The following is a 25812-nucleotide window of genomic DNA, read 5'->3' on the forward strand; positions in this document are numbered from 1 at the left end:
CAAATTATCTGCCATTTTCTGAGAGCGATGAGAAGCTCCCCTAAATTGCATACTTTATCATATATTAACTGAAATATTTTTCTCTCATTTAAGCTATTACAAAGTTTGTGTAAGCATGACTTTCTCCAGAGGATAGTTCCGACTAGTTTAAGTGGTGGTAAGCAGCCAATAAGAGTAGAGAAAAAAGGGCCAATAATATAACTCCTATCCAAAAGATCAGAAATCCTATTAAATTTTCTGACACCTATCCTGCAGTTACTAGTATATTTTGGTATACCTATTCCACCTTCTAGCCTTTTAATCCATTTACACTCTTGGGGAGGGTGAGTGTAGTGTGCCAGGGTATTGGAGCAACTGACTGATATCATTTCATCACCATTGCCACTGCCAATCGAATACTGAGTTGTAAGGGTGGGCAGTCCTCACCTACTCAATGAAAGAACACTTTTTTTTTTTTTTTTTTTTTTTGCGGTACGCGGGCCTCTCACTGTTGTGGCCTCTCCTGTTGCCGAGCACAGGCTCCAGACGCGCAGGCTTAGCAGCCATGGCTCACGGGCCCAGCCACTCCGTGGCATGTGGGATCTTCCCGGACCGGGGCACGAACCCGTGTCCCCTGCATCGGCAGGCGGACTCTCAACCACTGCGCCACCAGGGAAGCCCCGAAAGAACACTTTTTACACTATCTCTAACAAAGAAAGTTATCCAGCCTTTGCCTGAATACTTCCAGTGACAAAATCACATTTTAACGGCCTCATTACAACTGTACAGGCAGTATCAAATATTTTTATATACTTTTTTTTTTTACCATCTCAGTGAATTCATTGTATATTCTTGGCTTATCAAAATTGTCTTTTGATAAATTTTCACTTTTAAATACAGGATTTTTTTGATAGTATGTAGATTATATTATGAGCATTGAAATTAGGAACTTTAATCATCTATCTCTAATAATGTTTTTCATATAGTTAATTATGTTTCATAGGAAAAATAAGGACCTTTTTTTTCTTAAGGGATTAAATATGATTTTCTCCTCTTTATAAGCTCTTTTTTTGTAATTAGGGGGAATGGAGTAAATTTTTAGATTTTTCTGTAATTTAAAAATAAATTCATTAATTTGAAGTCCCCAATAAATAGATGGGAAGTGTGTAAACAAGCTATTCATAAAAAAGGAAAAAAAAGATAAGAATGTCAGAAAATACTAAAATTTACCGGTAATCAAAGAAAAGTAAATTAATATTTCATGATTTTTTTTTCACTCATAAATTGGGAGTGATCATGCTCAGTGCTGGTGAGCAAACCTTAGTGGGTGGGTACATTCCTATATTATTGGTAATATAAACTATTAAAAGGACTTTGATAATATGTATAAAAAGCTTCAAAATTGTTCATGGCCTTCAGACCTATAATTCCACTTCAGGGGTTCTATGTTAATGAGATAATCCTGAATTTTGAAAAAGCTGTATTCATAAAGATGTTTGTGGTAGTATTATTTATATTAGCAAAATAAAATATCTTGAACATAGAGTCTATGAACTTCCTTAAATTGCATGCAAAATTCTGTACATGAATTTTTTTCCCAGAAGATTCTGGGTTATAGCTTTACGAGATCATTATAAGGGTCCTTGATTTTCAAAATATTAAGGACCATTGTTTTTAATCGTTGGTGCCAAGTCATTCATGCCAAAGTTGCCCTTAAAAAGCGGGTGTGGTGGAGAAAGGACTAAAAGGAAATACTGTAAAATGTTTTGGGTAGTAGGAACATGGGCATTTTTATTATTTCTGCTTTTGCGTATTTTTCAGATACTTTATAATGTGTGTACTACTTTTACAATGTTAATAAAAATTACAAAAATTAACGGTGAACTTGATGAGCTTATACTATGGAATCAAACAGCTCACAGGAGAACATCTGTGAAAAAGTGATAAGTATTAGAAAGAATATGTAATAGTCATAAAATAGTCAACCTTCTTTATTTAATCCTGCTCTTCATTTACTAATGTTTCTTTCCTCATGTCATGCAATCACCAGGCATATGAGCCCATGTAGTGAAAGGAGCTCAGCCTCCAGAATAACACTCAACTGGGGTCCATCTGCACTTTGCCACTCTGTTGTGTAGCTCGGGCACATTAACTTCTCTGAGCCTCAGTTTCTTCATGGGGATTATAATGTTCAATTTTGCAGGCTATTGTGGGGATTAAATGAGATGATAAATGTAAACTGCCTAATAGTTCCAGGAGCTATGATTGTTAGTGTTTTTGTGCATTTGTAACAGGAAGTAGTATAGGTGGTGTTTGAGAATATGTAGAGATGAGAATATGTAGAGAATTACACAAAATGAAGAGTGCCTCCTATTATTCCTTTCAAGTAACTTCATTGCTATCAATGTGGCAAAGTTTTGCCATAGAGGTGGAATTAAAATTTTTTTTCTCATGCATTTATATTTTGCCTGCTTTTAACATTTCTGTTTTTCCATTATATTGTTTTTCTAAAATTCTTGTTCTTTATCCTTGTCATGCATGTTTCCATAATCCTGTGAAAATGAAACACTTTCTCCTAAAGTATTTCTCTAGATATCCACACTTCTTCTTTGTTAGGAAAACAGAAGTCTGGCTGTATGAACATTTCCTACTGAAGATTTTGTCTGTCATGATTATATTGCATTTATTAACTAAAGTTAAGTTTTGAGGTTTCAAAAAAGATTTGATCCTAGGAAAATGTTTATCATGTTCCTCAAAATAATTTTTATATTCTTTGTGCCTTCAATTTTTTTCATTACATTTTTTAGATAAATGTTTTTTGAAGTCACAAATAAGAACTTTTGGACATTTATATAAATATTTTTCAGAAACTAATGGAGCGAATTCAGAATCCTGAGTATTCAACAACTATGGATGTTGCACCTGTCATTTTAGCTGCTCATCGTAACAACTATGAAATTCTTACAATGCTGTTAAAACAGGATGTATCTCTACCTAAGCCCCATGCGGTTGGCTGTGAATGTACATTGTGTTCTGCAAAAAACAAAAAGGACAGCCTCCGACATTCCAGGTCAGAAAATTAAGGTTTAAATTAAGATGTGTGATGCAGTAAGGTATATGTCAATGAAGTTTTTCTTGTTGTGGTTCTTTCTATGTCTACTTTAAGAAATATGGTACTGCAATGACTAATGAAAGCCAAACTTCTACCTCCTTTGCTTAATACAATGAGTTCTGCATTTTAAAGAAGTATGTACTAAATGATGAATAATTAGGAAAAAATTTCAAATTATGAATAAGGTTTATCTCATACTTCTGCTGGTCAGGGATGGGGTCACTATTTGCTTTTTAAAAGCAGAGTTTATTAATCTAAGAGAGTTTCCAAGCACTGGAAGGGGTGAAGATACCACTTCCTGTCTTATTTATAAGAAAATAAAAACTATTATCTATCTAACTAGATATTCAACCTGTTATGCCTCTTTTTCCCCTCTCACACAGTATTTGAGTCTTCTTCTCTTCCCATTCTCCCCAGTCAAAAATATTAAGAACAACTGAGGAGTGAATGAACAAGAAAGTACCCCTTCTTGGATGGGTTGAGCAAGATCACACATGTGCATGTTGTATAAGGTGTATGGTTCAGGGCTAGACTTGAGAATCTAATTTTCAGCATATGCCTTTATGTATATATTATCTATATAGTAGTCAAATATAGTTGAAATAGTATGAAGTATAGTATTTACTACAGAAAATGTGGTTTGGAAGTCCCAGGTCATCCGTTGACATTGTTTTCTAGTTAAGGATTGTTGTACAGTATACTTGAAATTAGCTTTAAACCTGCAAACCATCCACCCTCCCTCCTTCCTCACCTTTCAACAGATAGTCACAAATCCATAAATTGGAAAAGTCTCCTGGGAATCAATTTAATGTTTACTTGCAGAGATTGTACTGGAAATTTTTTCTATTTTTTTAAATTAATTAATTAATTTATTTTTGGCTGTGTTGGCTCTAGAGCACAGGCTCAGTAGTTGTGGTGCATGGGCTTAGTTGCTCTGCGGCATGTGGGATCTTCCCAGACCAGGGCTGGTACCCGTGTCCCCTGCATTGGCAGGCGGATTCTTAACCACTGTGCCACCAGGGAAGTCCCTCTATTTTCAAGTCTATTTTACAATGAGATCTGTGTTTCTCTTTGATAAGATCTGGTTAATAGCTATGTCAATTTCATTTAATTTTTTAGTGCTAAAATGACTTCTAAAGCTTCTAAAGAAATTCAGAGTAATACAACTCTTAAAATTCCATTTTTCATCTGTTAGGGTAGCAATGTACTAATGAAGATGTAGGGGAAAATGAGCTCTCCCTATTGTTAGTGCTTTGGAAACATCTACCAGAATTTAAAATGCACATGCTGTTTTATGCAGCAGTTCTGAATGTGCAAAGGGTATATGAACTAAAGAATAATCATTTTTACATTATTTATAGAAGTAAAAAATCAGAAGCAACTTAAAGTTCCATTAATGGAGATTGGATGGACTGCCATCAAATGGAAAACCATCCAGTTTTAGGAAATAACAAGATGACTCTATATGTAGTGACATAGAAATTGTTGTCCCTTCTAGAGAATGTCACACAGAGTGAAGTAAGTCAGAAAGAGAAAAGCAAATATCGTATAATAACACGTATATGTGGAATCTAGAAAAGTGGTACAGATGATCTTATTTGGAAAGCAGAAATAGAGACACAGATGTAGAGAACAAATGTATGGATACCCAGGGGGAAAGGAGTAGGGTGGGAGGAATTGGGGGACTGGGATTGACACATATCCATTACCGATACTATGTATAAAATAGACAACTGATGCGAACATACTCTACAGCACAGGGAACTCTACCTAATGCACCGTGGTAACCTAAATGGGAGGGAAGTCCAAAAGGGAAGGGATATCTGTATGTGTATGGCTGATTCATTTTGTTGTGCAGTGGAGGCTAACACAACATTGTAAAGCAACCATACTCCAGCAAAAATTAATTTAAAAAAAGACAAAAATTTTTTAAAGTGTCTTGGAAATTCAGATGCAATAAATTTCACCTAAGAATTTTAGGGTTGTAGGCTTGTCACAAAAGTAGCATGAAAGCTGATTCCTTATGAATAACCATAAATTGATAAAAATCAATAAACATACTCAGAAAAGAAAAAAAGGAAATAGTTGTCCCTGTACACAGTATGTCTGATTATGTTTGTGTGTGAATAGAAAATACCAGGAAAGATTCTCATAATTCTCTGAAATGTGACTCTCTTTGAGGAGTAGAGTTGGTGGAAGGAGGAGAATTGGGGAGCATTATGTTTCTACACTGCTTGCTTTTTTTTTAAACAAGCTTATATTAAATTTGTATTTAAAAGAAAAAAATATTTATATAATATCTACCAAATTTTAAATTAAGAATTATATATTTATAAATGAAAGAATTATAGCAAAATTTTTCTGACTTGGTTCCTATTTAGATATTGATTATAAACGTTAATTAGTTTATGGAAGGTAAAGGGAGTACTTTTCTATTAGTTAAAGGTTAGACACAAATCAATGATGTCATTCTTAAGATTTGAAAGGTCTTTCAAAAATAACTGGTTGAATGAGTCATGTGTTATATATATGTAGCATATTAAAGTAAACTTATCACGGGGGAAGGAAAATTTAATGATCATCCATATCATATTCAAAATGTATTAGTTATTAACATATTTAAAATAATACTGAGTTCAGGAATAGAAATTTTTTAATTAAATTGAATTGAAGGATACAAAGTTTTGAATCTATGAAAACAAATACTAAAACAATTTCTTTATAAGCAGTAGATATAAAAAATTGCAATATTTATATTTCAAAATATTTATTTTTAAGTCTTTGTCTTTTTATGCAGGTTACCTTATAATAAGTATTTTACAGTTGTTTTATTTTCTTTTAATTTTATAATACTTTAATTTTAAATTTATGAAAATTATAGGCTAAAGATACTGATCATATTTATCTAATGAATTTGTTTTACATTATGGAATCAAATTTTATCACAGGTTTCGTCTTGATATATATCGCTGCTTGGCCAGTCCAGCTTTAATAATGTTAACAGAGGAGGATCCTATTCTGCGAGCATTTGAACTTAGTGCTGATTTAAAAGAACTAAGCCTTGTGGAGGTGGAATTCAGGTGGGAATGAATGGAAATTGTAAATTTTTAAAAAAAATTTATTTATTTTTGGCTGTGTTGGGTCTTCATTGCTGTGTGTGGGCTCTCTCTAGTTGTGGCGAGCGGAGGCTACTCTTCGTTGCAATGCAGTGGCTTCTCTTGTTGCGGAGCATGGGCTCTAGGTGCGTGGGCTTCAGTAGTTGCAGCACGCGGGCTCAGTAGTTGTGGCTCGCGGGCTCTAGAGTGCAGGCTCGGTAGTTGTGGCACACGGGTTTAGTTGCTCCATGGCATGTGGGATCTTCCCGGACCAGGGTTCGAACCCATGTCCCCTGCATTGGAGGCGGATTATTAACCACTGCGCCACCAGGGAAGCCCTGGAAATTGTAAATAATCTCTTTGTTTTCCAGAATATTTTCAGCCTGAGCTTTTTCATAGGCCAAATTATCATTTATTTATCTACATTTGATCCAAAATGACCAAACCTTGCTGCCACATACTTGGGATTTTCCTTTTCCCTCAGTGGAATAGACCCCAGTACCACTTACGTCACTCCTTCCCCATCTTCCTTCTTCCACTCTTCCACCACCCTTAAATCCCTACTTTGTTCAACATTGCCGGAGGCATTCTAAGGCAGTGTGAAGAGTAGTGGGAATGGTAGCCTTAAGCAAGAACAGACTTATTTATAACTGCTCTCTGTCCTACTCCCCTCATTCCTAGATTCTGTAATCATCCTTGGAGCCCGATCCTTCATAACTTTCAGAAGCATATAGAATGCTTTTTGTATGTCAGGTACATTCCACTCACCCAGACTTTGTCCCTTTTCACTGTTTGGTGAGATTTTCTAGTAGGAGAAACATAACATGTAGACATAAAATTGATTAGACTGCAATTAGATTCCTAGACTAAGAAGTAGGTAATACTTTGTTTGTTAAAGAAATTCAACTACTGGGCTTCCCTGGTGGCACAGTGGTTAAGAATCCACCCACCAATGCAGGGGACACGGTTTCGATCCCTGGTCCGGGAAGATCCCACATGCTGTGGAGCAGCTAAGCCTGTGCACCACAACTACTGAAGCCCGCGCACCTAGAGCCCATGCTCCGCAACAAGAGAAGCCACCACAGTGAGAAGCCCGCGCAATGCAACGAAGAGTAGCCCCCACTCACCACAACTAGAGAAAGCCTGTATGCAGCAAAGCAGCCAAAGATAAATAAATTTATTTTTTTAAAAAAGAAATTCAACTACTTATTCTTAGGCAATTTTGGTTACATAGTAAGTGCAAAGAATGGATGAAAAAATGTTAGCTGGTGAGGAAAACTTTTTAATTCCTTGAGTTATAATTTTATACAGCCAGTTCATGGAAAATCCCATTGAAAAAAAATTAATCAATGGGAAATCTCCCTATTTTCCCTTCCTTTCCCTTTAAAAAAACTGAATGAAATATTATTTTCTGAAATCTAACCCCAATTAATTCATAATTATTTATTTCTAACTTTATTCTTAAGTTGTTCCACTCGGGCATAAGCTTAATGTAATTGATATTTTAAAAAGAATTATCTACTAAAACTTCTTAGTTTCTCAGAAGTGATTTAGGCTTGCCTTTAATAAGCAGGTAAGTCCTAACTTTCAAGGAATAGTGATTCTGAAAGAGAATTCTGTACTAGGTGTGTTTCAGTAGTTTTTTTTCTAACTTGAATTTTGTTTAAATGAGCACTTTAAAAACGAAACAATACTATTTTAATATCAGAAGTAGCATAAACATGTTGTAGACTATCCTTGAAAAAACTTCTAGTTAAAAATTATATAATAATATTTATTGGATAGCATCAAGATATTACTATCTATTGTTTAGATAAATAATATAAAAGGAAGCTTTGTACAAAACTATTATAGAATGAGGGCAAATGAGTTAAGTGAAGAGCTGGTTGACAAATATTATGAGAACTTCTAGGAATATCAGTATATGTAAGAAAACACTGTGCTTACCTAAGGTTATCAGTGTGAACACAGAGAACATAATTGTGTTACAATTTTCCCCAAAGCTATGGAGAATTTATGCACCAGTAGATTCCTTTGACTGTCAGCACAAAAGATGTTGTGTAGCGGTATCAGAATTAAAATGATACTGAGTAAAAAATGTTCTAGTGAAAACAGCTTACTTAGAAGATGGAAGTGACATTTCTAATAATAGACTGTTGCACTTTGCAGGAATGATTATGAGGAACTAGCCCGGCAATGTAAAATGTTTGCTAAAGATTTACTTGCACAAGCCCGGAATTCTCGCGAATTAGAAGTTATCCTAAACCATACATCTAGTGATGAGCCTCTTGATAAACGGGGACTACTAGAAGAAAGAATGAATTTAAGTCGTCTAAAACTTGCTATCAAATATAACCAAAAGGAGGTATGAGGTTTTCTGTGATATGTTTAAATTATTTCCTCCACAGTAGTCTGGTGGCTCAGAACAAAGGCTTTGGAGCAATACATCTAGGTTGAGATCCTAGTTCTGCTTCATAAAAACTGTGTGTCCTTGGGAAAGTTATTGAATCTGTCTGAGCTTTAGTTTTAAGAATTAATTAAAGTTTAAAGAATTAATTAAAAATTTAACTCTAATTAAATTAGAGTTTAGTACAATGAGTATTAGCATTAAGCAAGTACTCAATAAATGGTAGTTGCTATTATTTTTAACAATTAACATTAATAATAATAATATGGATGTTAATGTAATGTTTTTGCTAAATAGTAGCTATGCACGTAAGATCCTGTAGAGTAAATGCCTTCCTAATGAAGTTTCCATCTTGTGTTTTGTCTGTCATGGGTTTGTATTATTGATCGTTTATAAGTAGTCCTTTCTATAGTAATAGGGCCTTTCTGTTTAAAAATAAAATATCAGATATTATGTTCCTTATTCTTATTTGTTAATTCATTGTGAAACCCAAAGGTGGAGAGACGTATGGTATGATAACTAAGTTGAATCTGGCTCTCTGGCATCATCCCTTCCTATTAAGGGAAATACCTATTTCTACTCCCCATATACTCACATGCACATGATTCAGGAACTTGAAGAAGGAAGGTATGCATTTTTAACTTCATTTTTTGAGATAATTTATTAGACCTGGATATTTATATGTAGATAATGATGTTCAGTAGAGGGTGTTGGTAAATGGTACTTTTAAGGTATTTCTTCTAAGATGCATTATTCTTAGTATCAACATAGATATTGGAATAAAACTTGCTTATCAAATTTATATTAATATAAAAATGGGGTCCCAAACAGATTATGGTAGAAGGCAAGATATAGGACCTTTGGTGCTAGGGACAGAGTTTTTGATTATCTTGGTTGACAGTTTGAGCCTCCCAATAGCTTTGTGACTCAGGAGATTGATAAAGGAATTTTCAGATGTTTACTTTAAAATTACCTAGATTATAAAGCAGAAGCTAACACACCATTGTAAAGCAATTATACTCCAATAAAAGATGTTAAACAAATAATAAAATAAAATAACCTAAATATTGTATTTCTTATCTAGATCTCTGGCTTCAAATCCTATAATTTTTCTAGTACTCCAGAGTTCTTGCTTAAGGTAGACCTTTTATAGGAAAAAAAATTTAGTACAAGAATTTGGATCAGTGTAGCTGTAAGACTATAAATCAACAACATACCTATGTGGCTTTAAAAGGAAATAAATGCTAATATGTATATGTAGAAACAGAGAAAATAGGAATCCTGATGTAATCTTCCCCTGACATACATTTTGACTAGATCTTATGTTAATTTATTTACTTATGTGTTGCACAACCTAAAATAGACACGAAATACTAGAAAATGATAGAATAAAGATATAACAAAGATACAAAACCAACTTAAGTGCTTGGAAAAAGAACCTCAAAGAAAGGTGGAAAGAACCAAGATTATCCTGGTAAGGGAAGAAAAAACTAAGAGGCAGTTTCCTAATGATATATATATGTATATCCCTGAAGAACTCACAGAGGATAACCACATGTTCCATTCTAAAGAAGAGTAAAGAAAAGGAAAAAGAAGTAGTGGTAATATTTTTAGTTGGAAGGAAGATACTCTGTAATTTTAAGAATTAATGAAAATATAAATTAGTTTTTTAAACTAGATTTCTAAATATAATCAAAGGGGAAGATAATATTTTTCCAAATAGTTGGTAGACTTTGTTCAGGTCATACATTCTGAATAACAAACTACTGTGATACTTAGTGGCATAAAACAATATTTCATAGTCATTTTGTAGTAATTTCATGATCATTTTATTATGCTCTTGGGTTCTTTAGGTCAAGAATTAGGAAAGGACACAGCAAGGCTGATTTGTCTCTGCTTCTCCATGTCAAGGACTCAGCTGGAGATAGCTCAAATGATGGGGTCTACAATCATTCGAGAGGCTTCTTCACTCATATATCTGGTGCCTGAGCAGCAGCTGAGGATTCAAACAGGGAGCTCTGAGTGGGCTGGGTGCTCAGGTGGGTGGGTCCATAGAGGGTGGGTCTCCTAAGAACCCTAGGACCGGAACCTTGGAGGGGCATGGCCCTCGGTGGGCTGGCTGCAGGGGGATGGTCTGAGTAGCCTCTGAGGGCTGACCAGAGTGCCTACATGTATCCTGGTCTTCTTCATAGCATGGTGGCTTCAGGGTAGTAGGACTTTTTACCTGCCAGCTTTTGGCTCCAAGAGCAAGTGCTTCTCAAATAAGGTGGAAGCTGAATGGCCTTTTAAGACCTACCTTCAGAAGTCACATAGCATCACTTCTTCCAGAATCTACTGGTTAAAGCAATCATAAGCTTGTTGAATTGAAGGGTAGGTAATATTGGTAGCCCACCTATTGATGAGAAGAGTATCAAAGAATTTGTGTCTATGTTTTAAAACCACCACAGACTTAGAACATCTCCAACTGAAAATTTGTTCTTCCAATTACATATTTAACATTACTGTTAATTAAATAATCATTATATAGAGGAATGGCAAGGGCAGCAGTCACGCCTGAGATTGCTTTGATACTTGGGGGAAGGATGAAACCACTAAGTTTGGGATGCTACTAAACTGGGTAGTTGGTGGGAAGAAAAGCTATTTTCCTCCCTTATATTTCCTCTTGAGGGACAAATTACGATTCCCTAACAACACTGGAATCTAAGCAGAAGGATAAATAATGAAGACTTAACTGCCAAAAATAGGTATAGTATTGATATATTAGGAAATTTCTTGATAAGCACAATAAACAACAACAAAGCTCTCTACTTTTTTAAACTACAGTGTTGCATTCTATAGATTATATTCTATCTTGGGATAAATCATTTTAAAACAGGACATTAACCAAATATTATTTAATATCTGAATGATATTATCACTTGTGCTTTACTTTGGTGATTTCAAACCTGATTACATTATTGTGTCCAGAGTTATCAGAATCCTTAACTTATACTTCACAACGTGAGCATTATATTGGGAAAATATTGCTTCTGCATTTTGTAAACTAAAAAGCTTCATAAACTTTGGTAAATTCATTTCTATACTTGAACTAGAATTTTCCTCTTATCTGGGAATATTTTTCCTTTTCTTCTCACATAGAATTCCATTTTAAGAAGGTTTAAGAGTATCTTTAATACACTTTAAGAAATTCTCAGTGTTTTCGTGGAGCATAAAAATATCTGATGTTTAGACTTTAGTTGCTTTGCTGTCTTGACATGTTGGTTTCTTGTAACTGAAATCATCAGTTTTTCTAGGCTGAAGTCTCTGTGGATTGTGCTTGTTAATTTTGAAATTTCATAAACACTATTATGAGTCTTTATATAAGTTAAATGTTTTGAAATGGCTGAGTAGGCCAGTAATAATCACTAATATTTATATAGTGCATGCTATGACCAGGCACTATTCTAAGAGTTCTACATTTAATCCTCATAACAAGTGTATGACTAGATACTATTATTATCCCCATTTTATAGATGGGGAATTTGAGGCTTAGAGAGATTTAAAAACTTGCTCAAGGTCATTTAGTAAGTAAGTGGCAGAGCCTGGATTTGAATCTAGGTAATCTGGCTCCAGAGTCTATGCTCTTAACCACTGCACTCTTTTATTACACGTAAGAAAACAAAACAAAACAAAAGAACTGGACTGTATAGAATTGATTTCAAACTATTATTAAAACTTTGAATATCAATTAAATAATAGTACTATCAGATCATATTTACAAGTTATATTTTACTTTTTTTTTATATGTGTGTGCTTCGTTTTCAGTTTGTCTCCCAGTCCAACTGTCAGCAGTTCCTGAACACTGTTTGGTTTGGACAGATGTCAGGTTACCGACGTAAGCCTACCTGTAAGAAGATAATGACTGTTTTGACAGTTGGCATGTTTTGGCCAGTTTTGTCACTTTGTTATTTGATAGCTCCCAAATCTCAGTTTGGCAGAATTATTCACACACCTTTTATGAAATTTATTATTCATGGAGCATCATATTTTACATTCCTGCTATTACTAAACCTATACTCTCTTGTCTACAATGAGGATAAGAAAAACACAATGGGGCCAGCCCTTGAAAGAATAGACTATCTTCTTATACTGTGGATTATTGGTAAGTATCAAGTTAGTTTAAAAAGTTCTGTCTTTATTTAGCCCATTAATTCTCCCTTGCTTGGTGGCATTATAAGCTGCCTTCAACTTGTAATTTTACACTGTTTATACAGGAAGAATTTGAATGCTTCCATGATCATTGAAGACTTAACTAACATTTTTTTTTAAAGATAAATGTTCTTGAACTTGATGATAAGGAAGCAGATCTCTTAGTTAATATTACTTAATTACATGAAAGTTAAAAATTCTTTCTCAGTTGCTAAAATTGTTCATGATTGTTAAAACTGAAAAACAAATTTTGCTGATGAATTTTTTTTTGTTATAAGAATATGAACATTTTCTTAGGTATTTTGAAATGTAATAATACATTTTATACTCGGTTGCATTTTAAGAGTTAACTATTTTGTTTTATTATATCATTAGTTTTTCTTTTATGAACCTATGAACTTTTATAGTTACATATTACCTTATATAGATAAAACATTCCCTGGTGACTCACTCTATAAATCAGTTCTTTGTAATGACAGCCAGATCTCTTTAGAAATGACATTTAAAAATAAAAGACATTTTATTTTCTGAAAATTGTTTTTTTTATGAGTATTATGCTGCATAATAAATATTTTAATGATCTTCTGCAGTTTTTACTTCCCTTGCCCTTTTTGGGAGAGGTGGGAGGAGGAGGGAAGTTGAGGTATAATTACATTGTCTATTTATGGTCTTTTAATGACATCCCCTTTATTACTTCCCTCTGGATCTTCAACCTTGTTTTTAACCTCAGCATTTCCCACCTTTTTTTTTCTTTCCTATTTGCTATAGAGTAAAAGGAATATTGAAATTTATTCTTTTCTATGTTATGAAGCACTGATTGATTAATATGGCCTTGACTGTTTCAGTTATTAAATAATTTAAGAAGAGTTAATGTACAGTGCTCACTTTTAGTTCTCCAGATATAAAGTGTATTTTGGGATTTTTATTTTTATTTGGAAATTAGTTCATTTCAAGTAACTTGATCTTAAATCAGAGTTATGCATTAATGTTTAAAATTAGGTAGATACAGTAAAAATATTACACATTTGAACTTTAGGTTAAAGAGAATTAAATAATTTCTTCTTGTTAATATTTTCATGTTTCTGATATTTCCACTATCTTATCTAAAATTTAATATTTTAATTTAGGAAATAATTTATACTTTATCATATTTGACTCCAAATTGCATTGTTATAGATCTTTTCAATGTGAAATTTGTTTATATTTTTAATTGGGTAGGTTAGGCTGAAAGGAATCTCTTAGAAGCATTTTTCCCCTCTATTTAAACTACTTCTGAAAGATTGTTATATATACCTTAGTCATAAAAAAGGGAAAATTTATATCATTTATCTATAACCTATTGTTTAAATAGTAGTGAGAGAGAAAAAGTATTTTCTTGGTTTTGTAAAATAAACAAGTCTGTAGCCAAATCTGTATAAGAAGTAAAGTTTATATTTCTTAGCAGTGAGTAAAAACTCATTGAAGTCAGAGAGTCATACCACTCCTTGGATAGCATAAATATTGCTGCTGTCACTGAATTTCACAACAAATGGTAAAACTGTGGCTACTATTTTCTAATCACAATGGCCCTGAACACACACACACACACACATATACACAATATTATTAATTTTCTAAACATATTCTGTCTCAGTAGAAGAGTGCAGTATGAATTATGCCATTAAAATTCCTGGAAGTGTTTTTCTTTTCTCAGCTTTGAAACAGTTCGATATGAATAAACCTTGCCAAGGATGTTTTCTGAACCTGTTATGTCTTTAGATTACTCTGACTTCCTTAAATATATAGATCTGAACTTGCTGTAAGGAAACATGTAGGAATCATTTGCCTACTTGTTCAAAGTCACTCCTTGGTTCAATTTACTTTTTCATGCAATGAGCACAGGGACTTCTGACTCATGATGCCTGGCTTCTGTACATTTGTTTCCTGTTCTTTTCCTTAGCCCTCCAGGAAAAAAGTAGGGTTAAATTATAAAAAGCAAGGTAGAAAAAAAGAAAACAATGTGTTGATGAATCCACAGAATATTAATGGTATCCATTTACTTAATTTTTTACCATTGGAATATAGTAGAACAGCCCTTACAGAAATGTATATTTTGAAATGTTGTCTACCTACTTTGTCCAAGCACAGGCAGAAACAGATATGGCCCAACACTCATGGAGCTTATGGTCTAATTATTGTTTAAAAGAAAAACACCCAATAACTTGAAAATCACACAGATAAAATAAAAAATTACACATGAGTTAAGTGCTACTAAGTAAAAGGTCATGGAGCTAGGAGAGCAAGCATTTTATAAGGGTATTTTACCTACTCAGGGGGTTGGAAAGTCTATCTTGAAGAAGTGATAAATAAGCCAAGATTTAAAGGATAAATAGGAGTCCACTTGGAGAATCGGGAAAGAAAAGTATTGTAGGAGAATTGGGAGAGAAAAATATTCTAGGCTGATGTAAAAGGCCCTGTGGCAAGAGAGAGCATGGCGCAAAGAAGGGACTGCGTAAAGGCTGGAGGAAGGAGGACAAGGGAAGTGGGATTTGAGATGAAACTATAGAAGTGGATGTTATACTAGACCATGGACAGCCTTGTTGGCCATATTAAGTAATTTTGACTTTATACTAAGAGCAGTGGAAAACCACTGGCGTTTTTAAGTAGGTGGGTGACATGATCACATTTTCATGTTGAAAAGATCATTCTGGCTACAGCGTAGAGAACGGGTTGGGAGGAAGGGCTGTGGCAAGGGTAGGTGGAGGGAGACCAATAAGGAGCCTGTTGCAGTACTCTAGATGAAAGCTGACGGTGCCTTGGACTGACGACGGTTGCCATAGAAAGAGAAGGAAACAGATTCGAGAGATATTTACAAAGTAAAGCCAGTAGGACATGGAAATATATATATATATATATATATATATGTATATATATATGTGTGTGTGTGTGAAGTGAGGGAGGAGGAAATTATTAAGCAACCTAAGTATTCTAGAAGAGTACTAGGTTTGAGGATTTGTGAAAGAGTAGATCCTGAGTGTGGTTTTGGGTATGTTGAAGTTGAAAAGCCTTCGAGAAATTCAAAAGAGATGTCAGTCAGACACTTGGATATCATAGTCTAGAGCTCAAGAAGAAGTTTAAGCTTGAGTTAGCAATATGCAAATAATCTGCATATATGTTGTAGACGAAACTGGGGGCACACATGAGACACTTGAGTAAGTATAAGATGAGAAGAAGAGAGGACCTAGGAGCAAGCCTCGAGGAATTCCCAGAATGATGGGATTACGGTTTGCTAATCTTACTAATTCTAAAAAACAACACAAAAGGACCCCAAAATGTAGTCCATTGATTATGTAGTGATTGCATTGCTTATAATAGTTTAAAATTATTGTGTTCTTCCAATCCAGCTCAGAAATGTGAAATGCATCAAGTGTATTAGCTTCACTTTGGTGTGGGATATTGCACAGGAGCTAGGAAACTACCTGTCAGTGGTACTTAATATTCTTTCATAAGTCTGCCTTTCTTGATGAAAATCTTCCCCAATTCATGTTGTAATTTTTGTCAAGCGTTCCCTTTAGGTATAATATTACATTGTACAGAAATAAAACACTTATTTCTGTAAGCATCTTTCTTGGCTTAGTGTTCTACTGTTACAGTGTTTGGGTTAATAAAATGTAAACTATTTGGTTTAACAGTTTTGGTTAGTTTTTATCTATTCATTTTAAATAGAAGCTCATCCAAGTGGAATTTTTAAAAAGTGTTTTCCCTGTCAGACCTGCAAATATTTTAAAATGTTTTTCGACATAAAATATGGGTACTGTATAATTAAGATGTTACGAACAGAGTTTTTCGAGAATACTTCATGTGTTTCCCAGGGGACTTATTCTGTTCACTGGTAAGTCAGAGGATGATTCTGATTGGCTTAACTTGATCTTCATCCATATTTAGGTTGTAGCACTCTCTTCTTTTGTCACTTTACATTCTCCTTAAAAATACCTTCGTGGAGGAATGTGTCATAAAGCTATTCTTGATTGTAGTACTGTTCTCTGTTACTCCCAGGAATATATAACTATGGAGAAACTTCTGGCCAAAGAAGGGGAAGGGAGTTATTTGGTTCGGTTGGTTTTTATTTATGTATATTTATTCATTGAGCAAATTTTTGAGCACCCACTGTGTATCAGGCATTATATAGGACATTTAGGACATTGGTTGATAAAACAAAGATTCTTACCCTTGAAGAGTTTACCCGAAGTGGGAGGAAGATAGTCAGTTAATAATAGACATAGTAAGTAAACTGTATCCATTGTTTAAAAGTGATAAGTACTAAGGGAAAAGAAAGAAGAGTTGGGGGATTGAGAGTGAGGGGCACGGGGTTTGCAATTTTAAATAGGATGATCAGAGTAGGTGGTGAGCAAAGATGCAAAGTGAGGGAGTTAGCCAAATGGATGTCTGGGTGAGGAGCTTCCAGCCAGAGGGAGGAGCCCATGTAAAGGCCCTAAGGCAGGAGTCTTGTGTGTTCAGAGAACAGCAAGGAAGCAAGGAGGCCAGTAGTGGAGGGAAAGATTGATAGGAGAGGAGATCAGAGAGAAAAGGTAATGTAGGGCCTTGTAGACCATTGTAGGGAATTTGGTCTTGACTCTGAATAAAATGAGCTGTAAGGGAAGGTGCAATGCCCACTCTGCACAGTCAGCAGCGGTGGTCTTAGGTTCTCATTAACATTCACACTCGCCAGACATGATAGGCAAAAACCTGGCACCAGATTTACTTACCTTTGGAAGATAGAAGACAGGAAATAGAGCACGTCAGCATGACAGCTTCAAATATATCTTTATTGGCAGTTCTTACAAAAGACGGGGCTGCTTCCCAGCCCCATAGGGGCACACTCAGTTGTGTGGAATGAGGCCATATTCATGGGTGTGGGCTACCCCAGCCAAAGAAGCCTGAAATCTACCAGGATTTCTTATAAATCCAGCAGGATACCTTAGAAAGCCTCAGAATGTAGCTCCCACTACATGCACACTTTACATTAAGAGAGACATCACACAGAGAAGCTGAGGCCTGTGCTTCTCAACATGTTTTTATATAGTCCTGGTTGGGTATATTTTTAGGGTCTATTAGTCCACTCATAGTCCTCCAGTCCAGATGCAGTTTCCCAATCAGTGGTTGTTTTTATAACAATCTTGAACACAGCTGACCTTCCATATTTTTCTTAATGTAGTGTGTTTCCAAGGCAACGGTTAAATAGATGATAACATGAGACTTTGTTCCCATGGGAAAAGAGTTCTGTCCTGCAGTTAATTCTTTCTCCTCTGGGAGTTACTACAGTGTCTTGAGGGGAGAAGTAGCACTTGCATTTTAAAAGGATTACTCTGATTGCCATGTTGAGAATAGATTTTAGGGAGAACAGGGTAGAACCAGGGAGACTAGGCTATTTCAGTAATTCCGGCCAGAGAAGATAGTGGCTTGAAGTTGAAATAGTGGTGAGAAAGGTTAGATCCTAACTATACTTTGAAAGTAAAGCCAGCAGGATTTACTACTGCATTGAATGTGTGATTTAAAAGAATATCAGTCAAGGATGATTCAAGGACATTTAGAGTGAGCAGCTAGGATGGAGTTGCCATTAAGTGAGACGGGGAAGTCTTCAGGAGCAGTGAATTTAGGTGCAGAGATTAGGAGTTCAGTTTGGACATGTTAGGACATCCAGTTTGAGATGTAGAGTAGCCAAGTACCTATACAAGTTAAGTTTAGGAAAGAAGTTATTATTTATTATTATGTAAATACAGGTTGACTTCAGAGATAAAAATTTGAAAGTCTACCACATAGATGGTATTTAGAGCCATTAGACTAGACTGGATGAGGTCACTATAGGAGTGAGTGTAGACAGAGAAAAGAATCAGGAACTGAGCCTTTTGGGGGTTATGTATTTAACATCAATTTGCTTTCTTATGCTTGTTTCACATCATTTATTAAAATCCCTCTCTGGGAAAGATATTGTCATATGAAACTTAAGGTTATTTTCTTTCATATTTTAAGAACATTTTACTGAATGTTATTTTTTTCTTCTGAATGAGGCTACAACTGACACGTGTTATTTATTTAGTACTTTGAGTCTTAAGGTATTTTTTAGTTTATTATTGAATTAGAGGATTATCTGATTTTTTTTCTTCCTTTTTTAGGGATGATTTGGTCAGACATTAAAAGACTCTGGTATGAAGGGTTGGAAGACTTTTTAGAAGAATCACGTAATCAACTCAGTTTTGTCATGAATTCACTTTATTTGGCAACCTTTGCCCTCAAAGTGGTTGCTCACAACAAGGTGACTGCTAACTATGTCAACTGGAGGCACAAGTGAAGTTTATTTAGGAAAAACCCAGGATATTTAGCTACGTATCTCAGAGTTACTTTGGCCCAAATCTGTGTCTGATGTGTTTTCATTCTAAACCTATCCTTGTGCAAGGGAATAGTACACATTGTTTCCTTCCTTTCTAATAGCTTCAAGGATGTTAATTACCATTAAATGTTGGTTACCTATTTTATGCCAGGCACCATGGTTGATACTTGCTATACTTTATCTCATTTTATTCTCACAGGGATTCTGTGAGACAGATGTCTTTATCCCCATTTTGCAAATAAGGAAAAGGAAGCTCAGAGATAATAAGTAACTTGTCCAAGACCACACAGTAAGAAACCAAGACTGGATTTAAATCCAGGTCTGTCTAGGTATTTTCTTTCTACCAAATGCCAATTCCTTACATCTGAGCTAGGTTCACTTACCTCATTAACCTATATATTACCTCATTAACCTAAGTAACACAAAGTTACTTAAATTGATTAGTGTTAGATATCTTTATATCTATCAGGAAAAAGTTTATCTGAATGGAACTCATTATATAGTATTTTACACATTCCAAATCATGACTATTATCTTCCACAGCTTAAAAAGTTATGTAAATTTAGTTATTTTCTGATTCCTATATTTTTAAATTTAAAATTTGACAAAAATCTAACCTTATAGACATCTTATAATGTTACTTTTATAAAGATTTATTAAAAGCCCAGGAAAGGTAATGGAGATTATGTTAACTATCTTTGTTTACACCTGAGTTTAGAATTCTGAGGCGTCACATGATAAGAACTATTTATATAATATTTTTTGGTTTTTGACTAATTTATAGACTATAGAGAAAGCAAACTGGTTATCTTATATCACTTTATTAAAAACCTCTATTCCTGTAATTGATCAGTAGTACCAAACATGTTTATTAGGTATGGTCAATGACCAGAGTTGTGAAGTTATTAAGAAAATAAAAAGATCATATATAGATAGATGGTTTGATAGAGAGGTTGATGGTCATTGGTTTTTTTAGACTGGTCTCTTTAGTTCTAGAAGCAGGGTGTCCATATAGTTTCTTATTCAGACCAAGACACTTTACAAGTGAAAGGGGGCACAATTAATAATTATGCCGGGAAAACTGGTATGTAGTCTGGGACTGTCCCAGGCAATTGGAACATGTGGTCATTCTATGTCTAAGTATAATAATACACTCTTTTTTTTCTTGTTATTTAGAAGTGAGAAAGCGTCTTTGGGCCATTGTAGAATCCTGAGTCAAAGGGCTAGGTTAATTTAATGTGATAGCTAATTAATTGACAGCACACATTCTTAAAGTTTGTGTTGTGGAATTTAAGAAAAACTAGCAAAAATTTCATTCATAAAAAATTTAATGACAGTTTTTAAAACATTAGTTTTTTAAAACATAAGAATTTCTGAGAAAACCTCTTTATATAGCACAAGTGATATTGCCCCACATATGTAGAAATCTTTTATTTATTTAAAACAATGTTATTTCTATTAAAAGAAGAGAACTTTATAAAACATAAATGGAGTTCCCCCACAAGGAGACATAAAATAGTTTTCTTTCAACAGTCAGAATATTTGTTTTTATTTTCCTAACTTGAGAGAGCTGTTTTATCTTTGGCTTTTTTTTCCCTAACCTTAGTTTCATGATTTTGCTGATCGGAAGGACTGGGATGCATTCCATCCTACATTGGTGGCAGAAGGGCTTTTTGCATTTGCCAATGTTCTGAGTTATCTTCGTCTCTTTTTTATGTATACAACAAGCTCTATCTTGGGTCCATTACAGGTAAGTAATTAAAATTACTTGAAGAAAATTTGTAAAACAACTACACCTTTTACTTGTCCACTGGAACATTGTTTTGTCATGATACTAAAGCTAAACTTTGCTTTTGAAAATAGTTAACAGTTGAAAAGTCACAGCATGTTTATCTGCTTTGCTTCTGGCTGAATGATGATCCTTTGCTTTTAGACATTCCAAACTTTGTTAAGCTGTGGTCCATTGTCCCTCTCCCCCGAGTTCATAGAAGTAGATGTATTTAAAATAGTTATATTTCAGACAGTAAAGGGACATAAAATTTTGCTTTTTACCAAAATGAATTTCACATTTAAAGTTTTAAGTGATAAATATAAGGGAGATTTCGTACAAACAGAATTCATACTTCATGATGATTTTGAAAATATATGTTATATTTTAACAAAATACTCTTTTACTTTGCTTAATAAATATCAAATGTAGTAAGTTGGAAAATAGAGTATTTAGAGCTAAAAAATTTCATAGAGCTTATGTAGTCCAACTTTATGCTTTATAGCACTTTATAGTTAAAGAAATTGAGCTTTTATCTTTTCAAAGTAGTATGATTATTTTACATGAGAGTCCAGGACTAAATTCTAAGTCTCTTTACACTAAAGAAAGGACTCATAATTGGTTGCATGTACACCACAGATTTTAGTAGTTGATTGTTCTTGAAAGGTGGAGTCAGTTCTGCTTGGTGACCAGCTCTACATAATACTTTGTTATTTTGTAAGTCTGAAAACCTGAGCAATATTCATTTTTCCTTGTTAAGTCAAAATTTACTAACAATTTTGATTCTTTTTTGTATTTTTAAAGGAGATATTTTAAATAAAATGCATAATTACCTTCTCCAACAGAGATATGAAAACAAAATATGGAGGAAAAACCCCATTTGATTTGGCTTGTGCTGTCATCCTCCAAGAGTGTTTCCTGAAGTGTGACTCTCTCTTAGCCAAGTCCTGTGAGATGCTCGGACTGAAATAAGTTTGGGATACACTGCATTCCCTATAACCTCTTTTGGGAATTCACAGTGCACATGATCACATTAAAGCCTCTGAGAAAGAAGTAAAGAAACTTGTTTGATCTTGTTCAAACTATCATCACCTAAATTCAGTTAACATCATACCCATTTTTCATGAAATATGCTCAGGTCTCTTTTTTTCTCCAAAATATGGTTTGTGAAACACTGGTTTAGACTGTTATTTTGATTTAATTTTATCACTAATATCTTCTATAAATGTTTTAATCAAGAGTCCACAGTATTTCTACATGCACATTGTTTTCTTTGTTTTTTAGCTAAAAACTGATGGTATCACTAAGTTTCTATACTGAAAATTTCTTTACAGATTTTTACAAGTTAAAAAGGAAAAAGTATATTATTATTTCTTAGCAAATTATTTGTTTCTTTTTCTTAGAACTGTTGAGTCAGGTCTTCCTGACTTAATCTTTTCCCCAAAGAACTATAGACCTGTATACAAACACTGTGTAAGTGGGTATTTGTCTTTTCAGCTGTGGTGTGTTTTTCTCCTCCAGCAGGGTACTTTATATTGTTCTAATAGCCATAGAACTAGCAAATAATTTAAGTGAAGCTAACAAATAATTTAAGTGAAACTAACAAATATTTAGTGTGCTCCTATTTTTTAAAAAGTCTACAGGTTAATCATAATATATGTTTAAATATTATGATCTAGTCCAGCAAATGAGTTTTTAAAAAATTATCTTAAGGTATAATTTGCCATACAGTAAAATGTACCGATCTTAACTGTATAGTTTGATGCGTTTTGCAAATATATAAACTTGTCTCGAGTGTGACTGGTTCTTATGGTTGCCGGCTCCCTGCTCCAAGTCATTATATAAAGTTTGCATCCAGCAGGAAGAAGGGGAAAGGCAGAGAGCATGAGCCAGCTGTCTTTCTTTTTTTTAACAAGAGAACAATTATTTTTCCTCGAGGCCTACCAAATACTTTCACTTATAACTCATTGGCCAGAATTGGGTCACATGGCTGTTTGTATCTCTGAGGAGATGAGTACTTTTAATTGAGCATATTTCCCCCCAAGAAACCAAGGTCCGGTTAGTCAGAAAGAGGATGAAAAATAGATATTTAATAAGAATGTGTAGAGTCCTATCATCAGGCTTTTACTTAAAAAATTTCTCCAATAAAGTTATTTGTTTTCCAGTGTAATCTTATTGACATGACAGATTTGTATAACATGTTGGTGATAAAGAACTCTAGAATAATTTTGTGCAGAAGATTTATAATATATTTTCTTCCACTTTGTTAATCAGAAGCAAGGAACTCAATTAAAAGAGTGATCCAGTTATGAATATAAAGTGAAAAGAAATGCAAAAGGAAAATTGACAATAAGTTAACTACTTTAGCTAAAGTGCAGCTTTTTTTCTTTACATAACATGCTATGTCAGATAATATTTTTATGTGATTACTGCAGTTGTTTGTTAAATTTATCTCCATTTACTAACATTTTTTTCCTTCCAAATCTTTGTAGATTTAGAAGCTGACAGACTTTTATTTTAGCTGGTTATATAACCTGCAGTAGGAGTCCAGATCTCTCCCTTAGTTAGAATGACTATAATTTATCATCCAAATAGAGACACTTTGGAGAATGAAAAGGATATTATTCATTACTAAGTTGGGACAACAGCTGTGAACTGGGACTCTACCAGGCAAAGCAAGGTCATGGAATTATCCTGTAGTGGAATACATAAAATGATCCTGATTCAGCAGTGATTGAATCCTTTATTCTATTACTTGAAATTTGTGATTGTATTTGTTAAATTTCTGACATGTTGTAGGTAGACTTTGGAAGATGGCCTTCTACAATCGGGCCTTACTTTCTAGCTCACTATACTCATCTCCTTATCTCGTCATGAAATACTTCTCCATCTGGGCCAAGACCAGTCACTAATCTCACACAGGTCCTGTGCTTTCCCACTTCCTTGTCATTTTTTATGTTATTACCCTGTTTAGAATGTCCCAGACCCGGGGTCCCCAACCCCCAGGCCATGGACCGGTATCAGTCCGCGGCCTGTTATGAACCAGACTGCACAGCAGGAGGTGAGCAGCAGGCAAGCGAGTGAAGCTTCATCTGCCGCTCCCCATCGCTCCCCATCACTCACATTACCGCCTGCACCATCCGCCCCCCCGCCTGCCCCGCATGTGGAAAAATTATCTTCCACGAAAACAGGCCCTGGTGTCAAAAAGGTTGGGGACTGCTGTCCCAGACTACCCTCTGCTTGTTGAAACTTTACTTATTCATTCAATAAACATTTATTGAATGCCTGATAGGTACTGGACACTGGGAATACTAAAGTGAGTATGCTGCAGTCTCCTTTTAAAGAATGCATAGTTCACCGAGGTTGACAAGCCAATGACAACATTTGGAATGGTAGGTGCTGTAATAGAGCTCAGAGGAAGGGTACTCACTTCAGTCGAAGGCATCAGAGGAGATTTCCCAGAAGAGATGACACTGAAATTAAGCCTTAAAAGATGAGTTGAAAGGAGGTTGGCTGTAGGGCATTCCAGGGAGAGGGGACATGCACCAGCTTTAATGTCCCCACCACTAGAAAATCTATTCCTACACTTGTACTCCCATGAGAATGAATTTCTCCATATGATGGACTTAGTGTCTGTTTGTTGAATTGAGTTGAAAAACTTTTTAGATGGGGTTGAGTAAATACAAGCACTGATTGGTCTGAGAAAACAAAAGAATCTGATGGAGAAATAGGGCTACATCCTAGCTGTTGCTGTACCTGCTTGTTCCCAATAATAACAGCAACTAATATTTATTGAACATTTCATGTGGGCCAGGCACTCTGTTATATGTTTTCCATTAATTTAACCCTCATCACAACCCTTGTTATTTTTTATTTTCATTTTACAAATGGAGGGTTTAAGGCTTAGGGAGAGAAAGAGTTCACAGAGCTATTAAGTGGCAGAGTCAAGAGCTGAACCTGCATCCGTCTGACTCCAGAGGCCAGCCTGCTCTTTGAAGTTAGCTCTCCCTCTTTTTTGAATTCAGGATGCCAGCTAATCTACCTCAGCAGATGTAAGAGACATGGTTGGGCATAAATCAGTAATGTTACATACTTCAACAACCAAAAAAAAGAAAAGACACCATCTATAAATAATCGTGAATAATAGTAATATTAACAGTGAACATTTGAGTCCTTAACTGTGTGTCAGGTACTATTCTAAGATCTTTATTTACATTTATGACCTCATTCAGTCCTCACAACCATTCGAAGAGGCAGACTCTTTTATTTACATTTTACAGAGGAAGGAACTTAAGGTGTAGAGACATTAAGTAACTTGTACAAGATCACATGGCTGATGAGTAGTAGAACTGGGATTCCAACCCAGGTAGTTTGGCTCCAGAGCTAATGGTCTTAACCACTGTGCTGAATTGCTTCTCAGAGTTTTCTTGAGTAATATGAGTCCCTCATTAACTTTTACTGTACAATACTTCTGTTGGCAGGCTTTCATAATTTATAGATTTTTAGAATTTTTCTTCGCTTATCCATGTGTGTCAAATGACTTATGCAGCCTTTAATACTGGCAGTTGGGTGATTAGACACGAAGGAAAAGACAGGATCACACAGGCTGGTTCAGAATCTTGCTCCATAACTTACTGCTACCTCTTCTCTTTGAGTCTCAGTTTCTCTATCTGTTGTGAGGATTGAATGGGTCAGTGTATATCACATGCATAGCAGAGTGCCTGATGCATCATGGGCTTTACATAAATGTTTAGATCCATTCCTCCATTCCCTTAGAGTAGTGGAGGTAACTGTGACCGACCCGAAAAATAATACAAGAAAACTTGGAAAGTGAATGTAGTATGTGACACACGAGTGCATCCTTTATTCCTAGTGAATTGTTTGTTTTTATTGGAT

General features: G+C 34.8%; 1 protein-coding gene across 14 annotated transcripts in view; it reads left to right on the plus strand.

The window, feature by feature from the left end:
• TRPC1 (transient receptor potential cation channel subfamily C member 1) overlaps window positions 1-25812 on the plus strand; it is a gene marked incomplete at both ends in the record, with an annotated part of 59873 nt that overhangs the window by 19285 nt on the left and 14776 nt on the right. For 4 of the 14 annotated variants that reach the window (XM_079705554.1, XM_079705560.1, XM_079705563.1 and 1 more), the window contains 6 exons: window positions 2847-3049; window positions 6040-6171; window positions 8356-8551; window positions 12398-12734; window positions 18934-19073; window positions 20755-20898. The exons of 1 other annotated variant lie outside the window; for it this stretch is intronic. In XM_079705554.1, coding sequence (XP_079561680.1) covers window positions 2847-3049; window positions 6040-6171; window positions 8356-8551; window positions 12398-12734; window positions 18934-19073; window positions 20755-20898 — 1152 coding nt within the window. The remainder of the gene's footprint in view (window positions 1-2846; window positions 3050-6039; window positions 6172-8355; window positions 8552-12397; window positions 12735-18933; window positions 19074-20754; window positions 20899-25812) is intronic. 9 more of the 14 variants (XM_079705562.1, XM_079705565.1, XM_079705566.1 and 6 more) reach the window with 6 other exon arrangements.

Source organism: Hyperoodon ampullatus (genome assembly GCF_949752795.1).
Source record: "Hyperoodon ampullatus genome assembly, chromosome: 5".
Taxonomy (NCBI): Eukaryota; Metazoa; Chordata; class Mammalia; order Artiodactyla; family Ziphiidae; genus Hyperoodon; species Hyperoodon ampullatus.